The 17552-nt window shown below is 43.8% G+C and overlaps 1 protein-coding gene across 1 annotated transcript in view; it reads left to right on the top strand.

Moving 5' to 3' along the window:
* The window catches only part of LOC126340110 (uncharacterized), a 353496-nt gene that overhangs the window by 222612 nt on the left and 113332 nt on the right, over positions 1-17552 (top strand). Inside the window, exon 20 of the mRNA XM_050001681.1 lies at positions 6685-6775. Coding sequence (XP_049857638.1) covers positions 6685-6775 — 91 coding nt within the window. The remainder of the gene's footprint in view (positions 1-6684; positions 6776-17552) is intronic.

The following is a 17552-nucleotide window of genomic DNA, read 5'->3' as shown; positions in this document are numbered from 1 at the left end:
CGCTACCGCTACGGTCGCAAGTTCGAATCCTGCCACGGGCATGGATGTGTGTGATGTCCTTAGGTTAGTTAGGGTTAAGTAGTTCTAAGTCTAGGGGACTGTTGACCTCAGAAGTTAAGTCCCCTAGTGCTCAGAGTCATTTGAACCTGGGGTGCTCCTGGCGATATCCTTGTCTCTGATGAACAGTCGCCGTCGAGGGCAACATGCTGGGTTCCATTACTTTGCGAAGTCTTCGAGACACTCACATATATGTGAACTTTTTCCATGTGCTCGTACCTTCCCTGAATAATTTTATTTGCGTGAAAATAGCGAACATAGAAGTTCCTTGAAACTGCGACCATCTCTTAAATAGTGTTCCTGCCAGCAGATATTTTACCTTTATTACCATTGTGAAACAGTTATCTACGTCTATGGGCGTAGGTAATTTTTTCTTCGGGGAGAGGGCGGTGGGGATTCAGTTCTGCTCAGAGTACAAGATGTTCATTCAGACCAGTATTCCAAAATATCAGCAGCTGAACTATTATAAACTTTTTCGACCTGTAGATACGCAGTTGATTCTAATGAAAATTCTGATACAAATGAACGTAAATGAAAGCACTACAGTAGAAAATTTGCAATGCTTATCGATGTTGTTGTAAATCACTCCGTGAATCGCGATTTTTAGCTCCTATAAACTGTATATTATGCGACAGTCCACTTCAAACGCTTTCTTTCTGTGCGTAGTTATACTGATACTGATTATTATTTCAAGTCAGTCAGCATTGTTAAAGCTACTTCTGTCAACAAAAGAAGAAATGTCATTTTCTTCGGATTGAGTTGCAAATGGAAAAATATTAACACAATCGTAACAATCTTTTGAAATACGTACGACAGTCTGAGAACGAGAAGTGGAACTAGTTCTTCTTCCCTGTATTTTCACTATACCTTCAACACCTTCTTTGAGATCTTCATTGGGTGATTAGAGTGCTGTTACTTTGTTTCGAAATAACGCTTTATGTGATCTTCGTTGAGGTCTTTCTCGAGCAGTTTGCTCCATTATAGTTCCTAAAAAGGAGCAACAGATATGTGAAATTTTTGGTACTCAATTGTTCCGACATTGTGAGGCTAAAATAATCGTAATTGTTGGGTTGTTTTTGGGGGAGGAGACCAGACAACGAGGTCATCGGTCTCATCGGATTATGGAAGGAAGGGGAAGGACGTCGGCAGTGCCCTTTCAAAGGAACCATCCCGGCATTTGCTTGGAGCGATTTAGGGAAATCACGGAAAACCTAAATCAGGATGGTCGGACGTGGGATTGAACCGTCGTCCTCCCGAATGCGAGTCCAGTGTGCTAGCCACTGCGCCATAATTATTGTGTGTTAAAGCAAAAGAACGAAAGTACTCTAAGTAAGGTGACTCTCTAGAACATGTATTTTCTAATGCGTAACTTGGAAAGTGAGAAATGAGAAGGAATGAAATGTTTAAAAATTCCGCAGACTTACTTAACTGATGCTCCAGAAGATGGTCCCATTCAGAAAAAGCAAATCATTGCAATTTTTTATTAATTGCAAGATAACTATTCACTTTGAAGGTATTACTATGGCAGTCAACAGACTATTTTTTTCATTGATTGTTTCGCTCCGTTGGGTAAACTGAAGCTTGTTATTGAGTTGTGGCGAGTTTTGTTTCTATGACTTACTTTCTGTTTTTAAGTTTTTCTGATTTAAATTAAAAACTGTAATTGTCGCACAAGAGTTCACACGTAGCTGCTTTTTTTAAATTTAAAATCAGTAAATTTCCCTGTCTAAGAGAAAGTGGTCGACATGTAACATATAATTCCATTGTCTCTCAGACCCAGCGGCTATCCAAGCTGTTAACCCACAAGATACGTAACTGTTTGAGTCAAGTAAGCTCGCAGTTCGTTACTGTGTACGCTAAGGGCCAAGGCATTCAGTAACCCTAGGGCGCAGCAACTAGATGTTGTTACTGCAAAGGAGACAGGTCAGACTTACATATTAGGTATACTCATGGGTGTCTGCGGAAGTTTTTCCGAAGAGGAGGAATATTGGTTTAAAATTCCCATTTTTTATACAAATGAGTTGGTCAATTTCGAAACACGCCATATCATTAAAACTAAACTGAATAGTTAACTCAAAAACATATCATGTAACAGAGAATTAACTATCATCCAGTAAGTACAGTCCAAAAATTCTGTACTCCAGATTCTGGGAGGGGGGTGGCGGTGAAGTCCCTCATTTTGCTTTCCGTTGCGGGCGCCTAAAGATAAATTGTTGTTACATTACTAAGCATGAAACTCTGAGCCATTCTACGTCTAAAGCATTAAAAGCGCTCAAGTTTTCGGTAATGACTATGCTGTTTGATCTACGCCTCTTTTATTTCAAGTTTTAGTGGTCTCAGACACCATAGTTCCGCTCCGTAGGTATCGATGGTACTTGATATAAGCTTCGACCTCTGTGGAGTGGAAGGTGCGGAATAAACAGGAAGGATAATTTTGTCCCTACGTTGAGGAGGGACTTTGGAGGAGCAGTGTTATCTGTCCACTATACAATAACGCCACGCTAGGCCTGCATGCATGCAGATAATCAGCAGCTACGGTATGAAATACAGACAGAAGAACACGGCAATATGAAAGCATCTCACATAATCGTTCATGTATCAAATACATATTGAGCCATGCTGCCTCTACAGCCATACATAATTCCGAAAGTGTTGCCAGTGCAGGATTTTCTGCACCAACTGACCTCTCAATTAAGTCGCATAAATGTTCATTGGACTTACGTTTGGTGATCTGTGTGGCCAAATCACTCACTCGAACTCTCCCGACTGTTCTTGAAACTAATTGCAAACAGTTGTGGCCAGATGTTATGGCGAAAATCTATCATTGCTTGTGAACATGAAGTCCATAAAAGGGTGCAAATGGCCTCCTACTAGCCAAACATAACCATTCCCAGTCGATGATCTGTTCAATTAGACCAAAAGACACAATACATTCGATTTAAGCACGGCTCACACCTTTATGGAGTCACCATCAGCTTGCACAGTGCCTTGTTGACAATATGGGTCCATGGCTTTCTGGGGTCTGCGACACACTCGAACCCTACCATCAATTCTTGCTAACTGAAATCGGGACTCATCTGGCCACGCCACAGTTTTCCGCTCGTCTAGAGTCCAGCCGATATGGTGAAGGGGCCAAGGAGATGTGTTGCAGGACATGTCGTGCTGTTAGCAAAGGCACTCGCGTCGGTCTACTGCTGCTGTCGCCATAAACATCGAATTTTGCCGCACTGTCCAAACGGATACGTCCGCTGTACGTCCCACACTGATATTCGCGGTTATTCCACACAGTGTTGCTTGTCTGTTAGCACTGACGACTCTATACAAACGCTGTTGCTCTCGGTCATTAAGTGAAGGCCATCGGCCACTGCATTTCCTTAACGATCTCCAAAATGGACTGCCCTATGCGTCTAGCTCTAAGTAGCATTCCATGTTCAAAATCTGGTAATTGCAGTCGTTTGGCCACAGTCACATAGGAAATCTTTTCACATGAATCACTTGAGTTTAAATGACAGCTCCGCCAATGCATTGCCCTTTTATACCGTGTGTACGTGATACTATAGCCACCTGTATATGTGCATATCGCTATCCTATGACTTCTGTCTCCTCAGTGTGTATTAATCATCGCCTTAATGGAGCACATTGATCGCTGTAGGGAATGGTGTGCCAGGCCTGAAAACAGTGGTAGTAAAAAGATCCCAGTGACATGGGGAGAACAACTGTGACATTACCTGATCGGCATGTAGCGTGGTCCGAAAAGCTCTATTTTGGCTGTAATTCGTCGAGTGCACTGACGATCCAATTATTCTTTTAATCCCCAGTGTGTGAAGTGAGTAGGCCATGCCAGAGGTGGTACTGTGATTTTACTTTCTCTTTTTTCCCTGCCATAACTCGAGTCATTCAGGTCACCATGAACCAAGGGTTGGGCTTCCCTCTATATCAACGTTATGAGTGTGCTGTTGCTGCTCACGCCTTCCGAAGTGATAATACCCGTGTTCACAAGTGTACACGCATGGAGCTGCAGAGGAAAAAAAAACTCAGCGATATCACATAAATTAGACAAACATGCAAATAAGTCAAAACATCTGAAAGACATTCTTACACATTTACAGCATGACTATTAAACACACCAGTCACCAGAACAACAAGTACCACAAGAAGATTCAAGAGAAGTAAACACAACAACTGTGTCAAGCCCACAAAACAACAAAATATTATCAGCTACCATATCTGAATATGATACCACAAATTGCAAATTGTACATAAAACCAGTACGCTTTCTTCGTAGTGGAAGAACCCATGACTCGAAAAGACAAGAATCTGAGAGTAAGACATTAGAAACAAACAGGAAAGTGGCGTCATAAGGACAGAAACTACTAAAGACAAACGACATGTGGTGTGCATAAATATATCAGAAAAAAACCAAGAACTGATGCATAGCATACCTATCAACAGACAACAAACATAACAAAACTGCTACAATACACCGATAATATATACAAACAACAAACATACCAGAATGAGAGTTTCACTCTGCAGCGGAGTGTGCGCTGATATGAAACTTCCTGGCAGATTAAAACTGTGTGCCGAACCGAGACTCGAACTCGGGACCTTTGCCTTTCGCGGGCAAGTGCTCTACCAATTTTTTTTTGTTTTTTTACCGTCACGCTGACCATTTTTTTTCCGGACCTGGATTCGAACCCGGCTTTCCCGCTTATCGCAAGCGGTCGCCTTTATCATTTTTTTGTAACATTTATTTATTGGTATTCCATTTGGATACAAAATGAGGCATTTCACAAACACTAAATGAAATGCATCTTCTGCACAAAAAAACAAAAAAATCATTTTAAAACAAATTAGAAATTTAAAGGAACAGGGATATTTTTAATTTATTTATTTTCCATAAAGATCACTCTGTACCAATTAGCTACCCAAGCACGACTCACGCCCCGTCCTCACAGCTTTACTTCTGCCAGTGCCTCGTCTCCTACCTTCCAAACTTTACAAAAGCTCTCCTACGAACCTTGTAGAACTAGCACTCCTGAAAGAAAGGATATTCCCGAGACATGGATTAGCCACAGCCTGGGGGATGTTTCCAGAATGAGATTTTCACTCTGCAGCGGAGTGTGCGCTGATATGAAACTTCCTGGCTGTGGCTGAGCCATGTCTCCGCAATATCCTTTCTTTCAGGAGTGCTAGTTCTGCAAGGTTCGCAGGAGACCGTCTGTAAAGTTTGGAAGGTAGGAGACGAGGTACTGGCAGAAGTAAAGCTGTGAGGACGGGGCGTGAGTTGTGCTTGGGTAGCTCATTGGTAGAGCACTTGCCCGTGAGAGGCAAAGGTCCCGAGTTCGAGTCTCGGTCCGGCACACAGTTTTAATCTGCCAGGAAGTTTCAACAAACATACCTAATATAAGAGACAAACAACAGGAAACAAATAACAAAGGGAAACACAAATACCACAGATGCACTAACGACAAACACATTTGAGCAAACTCGGTAAAGGAGAAACTGACTGCACGGACCTTGAGGAGAATCTAAGCTTAAGCAGGCTCGAAAACAGAGATGAATTTCGAACTGTCCTACAGTTAGTAACAGGACTTCATCACCCAGAAGAAAATAAATTAAGTTAACCAACTACTGAACAGACTGATCGCATGGTCCCATGAGCAGGAAACCTACCAACTGACGAACGAGAGCTCTAGACCCCTAGGGGTGGTATGTGTATGAAGGAGCGAGAGTTCGGTCCTAAATAACGTCTACAAGTGGTTACTGAGAGCGATCGGTCGAGTTTTCTTTGCATTTAAAGAAACTGTTCCCAAAACTATGCACATACAATATGTATCCTTGGTCGTGAAGATCGTACAACTGAATTGTATGAGGAGTAGAATGATTAGTACAGAACTAAGAACGTTGACATATTCGGAGGTGCTTTTGATTGTGCTGAGTCTTGCCGACAGTTGGCAAGACTCAGCACAACCAGGAGTACCTCCGAAGATGTCCAATGGACGAAATGTCAGGAACAGAAGAGTTCCATGCACCACGGCCATACAACCCGGAAGAATTCTCGGCAGCTGAAACGGATAAATTTTTCCTTTTACACGATATTGCCATAAAGATTATCATGGGACTCACGCAGTTTTCACCTGAAACATGTTCCTTATTTCACTACGTCAGTATCGCAGCAGCTGACACTGCCCGTCACAGTACATTTTTAAGACGCTTACGTTTTATTGTACTTGCTACTGGCAGTACATGATCACTTGTTTTTGTAACTATTTCCTTTTCTGGCGAGAAACTATTGACTCTGAAAGTCTGTATTTGTCGACTTACTGTTTGTACTGATGTAATCTGTTAATATGATCGTTTGTAGACTCTATAGCTATAGCTTACAAATTATCTGAAATACATGTTTGTACATAGGCTCAGCTGTGGAAATGCTCCTCGCCTATCCTGCTGTGACCATTCATAATGTTGTTCCTACCACATAGAAACCCTTCCCTGCCCTGCCAACTGTGCGTGTATGAACCAAGATATTTTGTGCTCCCTCTACACATGTGACGGTGCGATGGGTAGGTGAGGAGTTCTGGTGATTGCATCCTGTGAGTGTGTTTCTCTTTGTCGTGTTGGCAGGCTGGTGGTGGATGGACACGCACTGCGACTGCCCAGCGAGCAGGCGGTTGTTCTGAGGTCTCCTTCTGCAAGGACCGGCGGGGCTGTAGCAGCCTAAGTGGCAGTGCTGCTGGGAGAACCACTGCACCATGATCCAGAGTGCACTGTCTATATCAACCACGTGTGAAGCATTTCAGCAGCACACCTTCTAGTTTGCATCGCACAATACTTAATCAAAAATGTTTATGGCAGTGTGAGGAAGAAAGGAGCTCATTCTTAAATATTAATTCTTAACTATAATGAGACAGTGTTTTTTGTGTTGTACATAGCTCTTTCAAAGTAATATGTTTAGACTAATAGTATCCAGCTCATACCATAAACAAAAATACTATAAATAAATCACTGCAGTCTTCCTTATTGCCTTCAAGCTACAATTTGAGTTAGTAAAAAGAATTACGAAAAAACAATGAATTTGTAATATCTGTATTTAAAATAGGTCACTGTGCACCATTACTCTTTCCAATTTTCAGCGTTATTTTAATGAGTGTATTGTCATGTTTGCTAACATTAATTGACTTATACCTTCATAAGTAATCAGGACTTTATACTGTTAGTTATAATAAATAAATATCTCCCATGCAGAATATTATTTTAATGAAAAATTACATTGTTATCAGTAGTTAGACATCCTGCATATATCATTTTTTACATAAACATACCAGAAATAAAAATATCTGAAGAATCATAATAAGATTTAATTATCCCCATATATATAAATAATGGGTATCAAATCATAACTACTTTAAGCATTACATTTTGTCAATGCTTAAATGCTATTAGTCAGTAAATATCTACTTATTCAACACTTTAGCATTTAACTTGGGTTTTAGAGAACAACTCCCCATTGGTAATGTATGTAAGAAATAGAATATGCTTTTATAGGTATGTTTGCCATCTATTTCGATTGCGTCCGTTTGAACAAATTGTGACTGGTGACTACACAAAGTGTTAGTGCACTTATACATGACATTTTTCGTTGCACCACAGAGAACTTTGCTTGTGTTTGGCCAGAACACTGGATTCTTATTTGACAAAAAGATGTATATTAGAGATTGACCCAATTGACAACTATGTTACATTTGTTGATTAATTTGATTTGATTGGAGCAGGGAGACAAAAAGGACAGTGGTCTTAGCCCACTGTTGCTAGCAAAGTGTGGTTTCATTCCTTGTGATTCTAGTAAAGCCAAGCAGTACCTTTAAAAGGTAGTAGGATATCCTTTACTTGTTCTTCCTTATCTGATAAATGTCCTCGTCACTCACCCGAATACTCTGTGCCTTTTGCCCTCCAGCGCATCGAATGGTTCAAATGGCTCTGAGCACTATGGGACTCAACTGCTGTGGTCATTAGTCCCCTAGAACTTAGAACTACTTAAACCTAACTAACCTAAGGACATCACACACATCCATGCCCGAGGCAGGATTTCCAGCGCATCGCATTGGAAGATTAGGTGTGAAAGGTTTCATCCTCTTCTTCACATAGTCTACACTCAGGGGATTCTTCTTCTATATCCATCGTGTGTAGGGGTCTTGTACAGTGCCCATGGCCAGTCAAAGTACTACCATGAGTTTAATCTGACTCCTGTTCAAGTCTGCGATTAAAGAACTTCTGAAAAATGATTTCTACATCATTAGCTCGGCATGTTTTTGCTTTTGGATCATAGTCCAATATTCTACGTGATGTCTCCTGATCCACCTACGTTGTTTTTATTTTACCGTCGTCTTAATGATGGTAAGGACATGTTCCAGTCCAATGAATGGAGTCGTCGTTCTTGCGCTAATTGATCTATCAGGTTGTACCTGGCTCTAGATACGAAGTGACCAGGGATACAGATCCCAGCAAGAATGCCCTGTAAGTTTCTTCTAGTCTCACAAGGGCTCCATGACATTCTGAAACAATCTTTGGCCTCATTTCAGGGAGTGACAGAGATCTGAGAGCTGCTGGTATTTCAAAATAAATGTACGTGTTACGATCATTGTAGAAACATGAAGATACTAAGATTCTTGTAGCACATATGTAAATTCTCCACCTTGCACACCCTGACAACAGATATCCCCGCCTGGAAGACTGTGGCCAGCTTACTGAAAGAGGTTATTCTCTAGGCTGTACTCCAGCCCCAGCGTCTTCGTTTGCTTCGGACCTGTCAGTAAACAAAACGATGACTGCTGAACAGTGACGTTGTTCCTTCTTCCACTGCTCTCTTATTACAGTTGTTACACTGAAACACAGCTACAAGTTATTCTATGATTAGCTGGCATTTTCCCGACCACGCTCACTATATTGGATATTGGGAGATTATGGTTATCCTAAAAGTACCCATTTACTTCCAGTTTTTAAATCGCATGCCCTCGCGGTTGCCCCCATTGTAACCCAAGATGTAATGGAGGCATTTCCAGTGGTCTCCATCCCAGCAGTGGGTGTTTTGCTAATTTCGCCTCTTATAGTTAAGCAGGTCAGTTTCTGCACCTTGACAAGATCCTTAGCATCCCTTCCGACTCCACTTTATTCGACCATAATGTAGCCTCATAACTTCATAACTATCATAGGTCCTCTTACAGTGGTTTATATTCGCTACACACTCATTAAATTTATGTACCAATTTTTACAACAGACCCTTCTAATTCTCATGCTGTTTACAGCGTGATTTGATGCAGCTCTCCATGCTACTTTATCCCACGCAAAGCCTCTTTGTCTACAAATAACTACTGCAAGCTACATACTCCTGAATCTGATTATTGTCCCCTTCTATGAAATTTACCCTCCACACTTCCCTCCAACATTATCTGATGCTTCATACCAACCGATCCCTTCTTCTAGTCAAATTCCTATTCTTCCCAATTCTATTCAGTACCTGCTCATTAGTTTTATGACCTACCCATCTAATCTTCAGCATTCTACTGCCGCACCACATTTCAAAAGCTGCTATTCTCTTCTTGTGTAAACTGTTTATTGTCCACGTTTCACTGCTATACGTGGCTATACTCCATACAAATACTTTCAGAAACGACTTCCTGACACTTAAATCTATACATTATGTTAACAAATTTCTTTTCTTCAGAAATGCTTTCTTTGCCATCGCCAATCAACATTTTATGCCCTCTCTCCTTCGACCACCATGAGTTATTTAGCTGCGCAGATAGCAAAACTCTTCTACTATTTTAAGTGTCTCATTTCCTAATCTAATTCCCTCAGCATCGCCTGATTTAACTCGACTACACTCCATTATCCTTGTTTGGATTTTGTTGATGATCATCTTATATCCTCCATACTTCAAACTGATTACCAAGCGGATACAGCGCTCTTACTTAACGCGAAATGACCAGCACAAACAAAACTGCGAATCTCTGAAAGAGAACAATTATCATTATACTTCCCACCATAGGCTTTCTCTGAGAGAAGACTCATTGTCTCGAACATTCTTGGTTGAGCCTGCCATATGAAAGGCAAGTGCTTCAAAAATGATTGATACCTTGTGATTAAGGACGCTGCGCCCAGGTTGTGATACGTACGCTCCTGGAAATGGAAAAAAGAACACATTGACACCGGTGTGTCAGACCCACCATACTTGCTCCGGACACTGCGAGAGGGCTGTACAAGCAATGATCACACGCACGGCACAGCGGACACACCAGGAACCGCGGTGTTGGCCGTCGAATGGCGCTAGCTGCGCAGCATTTGTGCACCGCCGCCGTCAGTGTCAGTCAGTTTGCCGTGGCATACGGAGCTCCATCGCAGTCTTTAACACTGGTAGCATGCCGCGACAGCGTGGACGTGAACCGTATGTGCAGTTGACGGACTTTGAGCGAGGGCGTATAGTGGGCATGCGGGAGGCCGGGTGGACGTACCGCCGAATTGCTCAACACGTGGGGCGTGAGATCTCCACAGTACATCGATGTTGTCGCCAGTGGTCGGCGGAAGGTGCACGTGCCCGTCGACCTGGGACCAGACCGCAGCACGCCAAGACCGTAGGATCCTACGCAGTGCCGTAGGGGACCGCACCGCCACTTCCCAGCAAATTAGGGACACTGTTGCTCCTGGGGTATCGGCGAGGACCATTCGCAACCGTCTCCATGAAGCTGGGCTACGGTCCCGCACACCGTTAGGCCGTCTTCCGCTCACGCCCCAACATCGTGCAGCCCGCCTCCAGTGGTGTCGCGACAGGCGTGAATGGAGGGACGAATGGAGACGTGTCGTCTTCAGCGATGAGAGTCGCTTCTGCCTTGGTGCCAATGATGGTCGTATGCGTGTTTGGCGCCGTGCAGGTGAGCGCCACAATCAGGACTGCATACGACCAAGGCACACAGGGCCAACACCCGGCATCATGGTGTGGGGAGCGATCTCCTACACTGGCCGTACACCTCTGGTGATCGTCGAGGAGACACTGAATAGTGCACGGTTCATCCAAACCGTCATCGAACCCATCGTACTACCATTCCTAGACCGGCAAGGGAACTTGCTGTTCCAACAGGACAATGCACGTCCGCATGTATCCCGTGCCACCCAACGTGCTCTAGAAGGTGTAAGTCAACTACCCTGGCCAGAAAGATCTCCAGATCTGTCCCCCATTGAGCATGTTTGGGACTGGATGAAGCGTCCTCTCACGCGGTCTGCACGTCCAGCACGAACGCTGGTCCAACTGAGGCGCCAGGTGGAAGTGGCATGGCAAGCAGTTCCACAGAACTACATCCAGCATCTCTACGATCGTCTGTCATGGGAGGATAGCAGCCTGCATTGCTGGGAAAGTTGGATATACACTGTACTAGTGCCGACATTGTGCATGCTCTGTTGCCTGTGTCTATGTGCCTGTGGTTCTGTCAGTGTGATCATGTGATGTATCTGACCCCAGGAATGTGTCAATAAAGTTTCCCCTTCCTGGGCCAATGAATTCACGGTGTTCTTATTTCAATTTCCAGGAGTGTATATAAGGGGTCTTTGAACAAAATGTGCTCCACTGCTCTGATTCTTCCAGCAGCAAATCTTCTTGGCTGACTGAAAAGGAGATGCCATAGCTAGGTGACATAAGAAGCCTCAGTATGGGGATGTTGAGCTGTTTTTGCATAAGATGCTGGGACGTAACATTTGAGATCATCAGTCCCCTAGACTTAGAACTACTTAAACCTAACTACCTAAGGACACCACACACATCCATGCCTGAGGCAGCATTCGAACCTGCTACCGTAGCAGCAACGCAGTTCCGGACTGAAAGGCCTAGAACCGCTCGGCCACAGCGGCCGGCTGCTGTAAGAGAATTATGCTGATTTATAGAAACCATTCGTGGAAGGCTACATTATTACACAGCCAGAACTGTGTATTTTATAAAATTATAATATGAATATTTATATGTGTGTTTGGAGAGAGAGAGATTGATTTTGGTGGAGACTTTATTTTAGGTCGTAGCTGGTACCTGAATTTTGGTTGCTGCCAGTTGATGATGTATTATAATTTGGAAGAAGTTATTGTTCTTTAAGATTTAAAATACGACTCCTTGGGCGTATTGCGGATAGCCTTGAGCCAAAGTTTTCGTAGCTTATCATACCTAAGGGACCACTATTGTAAGCCGGCCGCGGTGGCCAAGCGGTTCTAGGCACTTCAGTCCTGAACCGCGCGACTGCTACGGCCGCAGGTTCGAATCCTGCCTCGGGCTTTGATGTGTGTGATGTCCTTAGGTTAGTTAGGTTTAAGTAGTTCTAAGTTCTAGGGGACTGATGACCTCAGATGTTAAGTCCCATAGTGCTCAGAGCCAGCCACTGTTGTAAGTAAATACGATGAAACAGCAACCTGCTTTTCGTGAGAAAAAGAGATTGCTTGGCACACAAACATCCTTCAAACTACACGTCCTGCTACATCTACATTGGTCAGTGGAGGTCAGCACCATACTATTGTACAAGATCATAATACAATTACTGTAATTAAGAAATTATGAGAGGATGTTACGTATTGAATGAAAGCTACAGAGAATGCATTTCCCTTCCTCTGTTTTAGTGAAATTTGTACACATACAGTTCTGTCTATTGATAGTCGGCGACGACAATGAAGCCGACCACCTTTTTCAAAGACAAGATGGTTCTATTCTTCGCTTCCAGATAATTTGTATAAGTAAATGTTTGGCAACTCTTACACATACTTTACTCAGTTTTATAACTGCAATAGCAATTTTCATTACACGTAACAATACTTTCTGAGCGACGGCCACCAACACGTCCTCTTTTCACAAAATACAGATTAAAGTCCTCTTTTTGTTAAATAAATTGTCTTCCTTTTTAGAGTCCATATTCAAAAATTCACAAGTACTATCGCTGTGGGGATTTGGCGCTAAAGAATGTCTTGCTGTCCAGCTGCGTTTCACTTCACTTCAAGTACTTCTTGAATCAATTTACATATACGGTATTTACATACATTACTGAGCTTCTCAGAATAAAATCGGGCACAAATTAGTTAAAAAAAAGGGCAATGAGGCTCACATAACAAATTAACCACCAGAACAGAAAATCTGGGGAGATGATGTCAGGATTTATCAAGTGTCAAGCTTTGTGCCTCGATCCTCTTGCATCTTAGAGGATGAAAGTTCCACAACTTTATAAATAGTAGCAGACCGAGTCTGTATACATACCTCCATTTTAACACAGGCAGTATGCATTCTCCATCAACACCAGGGGAGATCTACACTAGTCTGTGAGCTGACATGAGTCAAGAGGCTGCAACATACAACTTTCTTTGCCATCTGTGGGCTTGCTGTCTGCACTGCGTCTGAATGCTGCAGAGTTTGTGCCTGCTGTCCGGTGGGTCATCTGCTGGGTAACTTCTGACCACTGCTGGTTGCCTACTCTGGGGTCCATGGTTCATGACTGAGGCCACTATCCACCCAGCCATCATTACCTGTGCAGATAACTCTGTTGCTGTCCGTCGACATCTATGTCTGTGTATGTCACCACTGTGAGCTACTGCTTTCCACGTTGGAACCCACACTGCTTGCACTGTGCTGTGTATTTTTGCATATTTGTGTGACTACCTGTCGCAGCCACCGCTTGCGACCCTGCTCAGGCAGTGTCAGCACCACCCCTGCAATGCTGACTGCATCACCTCACTGGACTGCCACGAGCTGTATAATGGGACACCAAACGCAAGCCGTGACAACAGATCGTTGCTGTGATAAGTACGCTAGATCGTTTGAGACCAGCTGATGTCTTGAAGACGTCGGCCGTTATCTAGTAACGTCATAACTGTAGTATTGCGATATGAAATATGTAAGTACACAGCACTGCTGCTTTTAGGACATGATCTCAGAGCGTCACCTAGTATCCACTCTTCCCCCTCCCACGCCACTGCAGCCACATCTTGATTGGATTTCAAGCCTTCCTCACCACTAGCAGCCCAGCCCCACCACGAAAAGTAGAACTCCTTCACACCAAGCCTCTACATAAAATATATATCATAATCACTTAATCCACATTCCACTGAGATTGTATGTGACATCTTGACCTATCATAGATCTGAATTTATAATTGCCCCAGTAATTACAAAATTATTAATTTCATGCACAATGGATGATTTTTATTATGATATGAGCTGAAGTTAGTGCATGGAATGCCGTGCTTTGCTTTGATTTGGGTAGTTAATTTATTTTCATTTGTGAAATGTTCGATACATCTTAAAGGAAGGTTGAAGCATGGGAAGGGAAGACGTTCTGAATTGTAGGAGATGATCGCCATGGGTCGCATTTTATTTCTTCTTTAGACACTTGGTTGCGATGAACCTTTACAGAAAAGGTGGACGTAATTCAAAACATGAAACACAGATTACAAGAATAATTAACCAGCCTTAATTACATGGTCTCCTAGTACAGTTAATCACGAAAATTCATGTACACGGTGATGCCACTATGGACATAGTTTGCTTTATGTACGCTGTGGAGAAGTAGGATCGGGTGGGACAAAGCCAGGGATAACAATTCATTCAAACTCTCAGAAATCAGTATACAAGGCTTCAGAAATAGATGAACTACAGATCTACTATAATAAGGAATCTCAGTGGGGTAAAAGTAAGAGGAGTACAGGCATGTTACTGGACATATACCATTGGAGTAAAAAACACGTTATATTGTATAAATGCAAAATGATAAGAAATTCGTTGCATACGTTGGTACTCATCCTGCCCATAATAGAGCAGAGTTTCGTTCATTGGACGCAAGATAAGGGACGCATGGTAGTTTCTGTTTCCTACATTAATGTTAAATATTGAGAGGAAACCCCTTAACTTCGATTAATATTCTCGTAAGAACGACACGAAATAACAGAATATGGTCGCTGAAGCCGTTGGAAGTCTCATGTAACCGACTTAGAATGAGCTTCGACTAATTACGTTACCATATATCTTGGTTGATGACAAAAGAATCAGGAACAAAGCATCACACAACACAGTACTGCGTAATCATTTCCGAAATAAAAGGGTTTCGAAATTTTCATGGACAATCCCTCCGCCACACACCGTCAGGTGGCTTGTGGAGTATGGATGTAGATGTAGATAGATGTAGACAAACACATATTTAATTGAACAATGAACCACAATAAACTCAGTGAACCATAGTCACTAAGGCTATCTCACAAAACAGCTTTCTACACATAAAATCGGATGTATACAACCAAAAACATGATCGAAAACTGAACTCTTGAATTGTAATTGTAATGAAACACAAAAAACCGTTACATGATGAAAAATCAAGTTAGTTCATAACACCAAATCATATTTGTGAGATCAAGGGAAATACCGTCCTGTAATAGCAAATCCCCGACGGAGAGTACGTGAAAGCAGCAGGTCAGTGAGACTGAAAGGGAATTGTATACCTCTGACTCGCCAGGCACTTAAAGCTAATCCCCAAGCACTCGAATACTGTCAATTTGGTATAGCTCATGCTTACAGGTGTTACTTGTCTGGTCACTCGCAGATTTTTCAAAACAGACCGTGTCATTCATCCAATCATCGAAAATGGTCCACAGGAAATAGTGCAGAACAAAAAGGTACCAGTATATAAAAAATAACATAGTCTTCTACCAGAATTTCCTCACAAGAATGAAAGAGTGAGACTCATTGCGACTAACGTAATACGAACGATTCTGTGGTCGGGGCATTCACAGCTGTGGTAGCACATTTTATAGCCAGAACCCCTGAACCAGTTTTATTAAGACGCTACTGTTTTCTTGCATATCTAAACAACAAAACAATGATTGAGCTATACATCGTAGTAATATCAGAGCCATACGTGTTCGCCCCTGGTGGCTGAGTGGTCAGCGCGACAGAATATCAATTCTACGTGCCCGGGTTCGATTCCCGGTGGGTTGGAGATTTTCTCCGCTCAGTAACTGGGTGTTCTGTTGTCCTAATCACCATCATTTCATACCCTTCGACGCGCAAGTCACCGAAGTGGCGTCAAATCGTAAGACTTGCACACGGCAAAAGGTCTACCCGACGGGAGGCTCTGGTCATGGTGGTGGTTAGTGTTTAACGTCCCGTCGACAACGAGGTCATTAGAGGCAGAGCGAAAGCTGAGGTTAGGGAAGGGTTGGGAAGGAAATCGGCCGTGCCCTTTCAAAGGAACCATCCCCTCATTTGCCTGAAACGATTTAGGGAAATCACGGAAAACCTAAATCAGGATGGCTGGAGCCAGGATTGAACCGTCGTCCTCCCGAATGCGAGTCCAGTGTGCTAATCACAGCGCCGCCTCGCTCGGTGGCTCTAGTCACAAGTACATTGTTACGAGAACAGACAAAAACACAAGTATACTTTAAAAAATTACACTCCTGGAAATGGAACAAAGAACACATTGACACCGGTGTGTCAGACCCACCATACTTGCTCTGGACACTGCGAGAGGGCTGTACAAGCAATGATCACACGCACGGCACAGCGGACACACCAGGAACCGCGGTGTTGGCCGTCGAATGGCGCTAGCTGCGCACCATTTGTGCACAGCCGACGCCAGTGTCAGCCAGTTTGCCATGGCATACGGAGCTCCATCGCAGTCTTTAACACTGGTAGCATGTCGCGACAGCGTGTACGTGAACCGTATGTGCAGTTGACGGACTTTGAGCGAGGGCGTATAGTGGGCATGCGGGAGGCTGGGTGGACGTACCGCCGAATTGCTCAACACGTGGGGCGTGAGGTCTCCACAGTACATCGATGTTGTCGCCAGTGGTCGGCGGAAGGTGCACGTGCCCGTCGACCTGGGACCGGACCGCAGCGACGCACGGATGCACGCCAAGACCGTAGGATACTACGCAGTGCCGTAGGGGACCGCAGCGTCACTTCCCAGAAAATTAGGGACACTGTTGCTCCTGGGGTATCGGCGAGGACCATTCGCAACCGTCTCCATGAAGCTGGGCTACGGTCCCGCACACCGTTAGGCCGTCTTCCGCTCACGCCCCAACATCGTGCAGCCCGCCTCCAGTGGTGTCGCGACAGGCGTGAATGGAGGGACGAATGGAGACGTGTCGTCTTCAGCGATGAGAGTCGCTTCTGCCCTGGTGCCAATGATGGTCGTATGCGTGTTTGGCGCCGTGCAGGTGAGCGCCACAATCAGGACTGCATACGACCGAGGCACACAGGGCCAACACCCGGCATCATGGTGTGGAGAGCGATCTCCTACACTGGCCGTACACCTCTGGTGATCGTCGAGGGGACACTGAATAGTGCACGGTACATCCAAACCGTCATCGAACCCATCGTTCTACCATTCCTAGACCGGCAAGGGAACTTGCTGTTCCAACAGGATAATGTACGTCCGCATGTATCCCGTGCCACCCAACGTGCTCTAGAAGGTGTAAGTCAACTACCCT

Source organism: Schistocerca gregaria, chromosome 1 (assembly GCF_023897955.1).
Source record: "Schistocerca gregaria isolate iqSchGreg1 chromosome 1, iqSchGreg1.2, whole genome shotgun sequence".
In the NCBI taxonomy this organism is placed as follows: domain Eukaryota; kingdom Metazoa; phylum Arthropoda; class Insecta; order Orthoptera; family Acrididae; genus Schistocerca; species Schistocerca gregaria.
The sequence above is the reverse complement of the archived record's forward strand: the minus strand, read 5'-3'. Positions and strand labels throughout refer to the sequence as shown.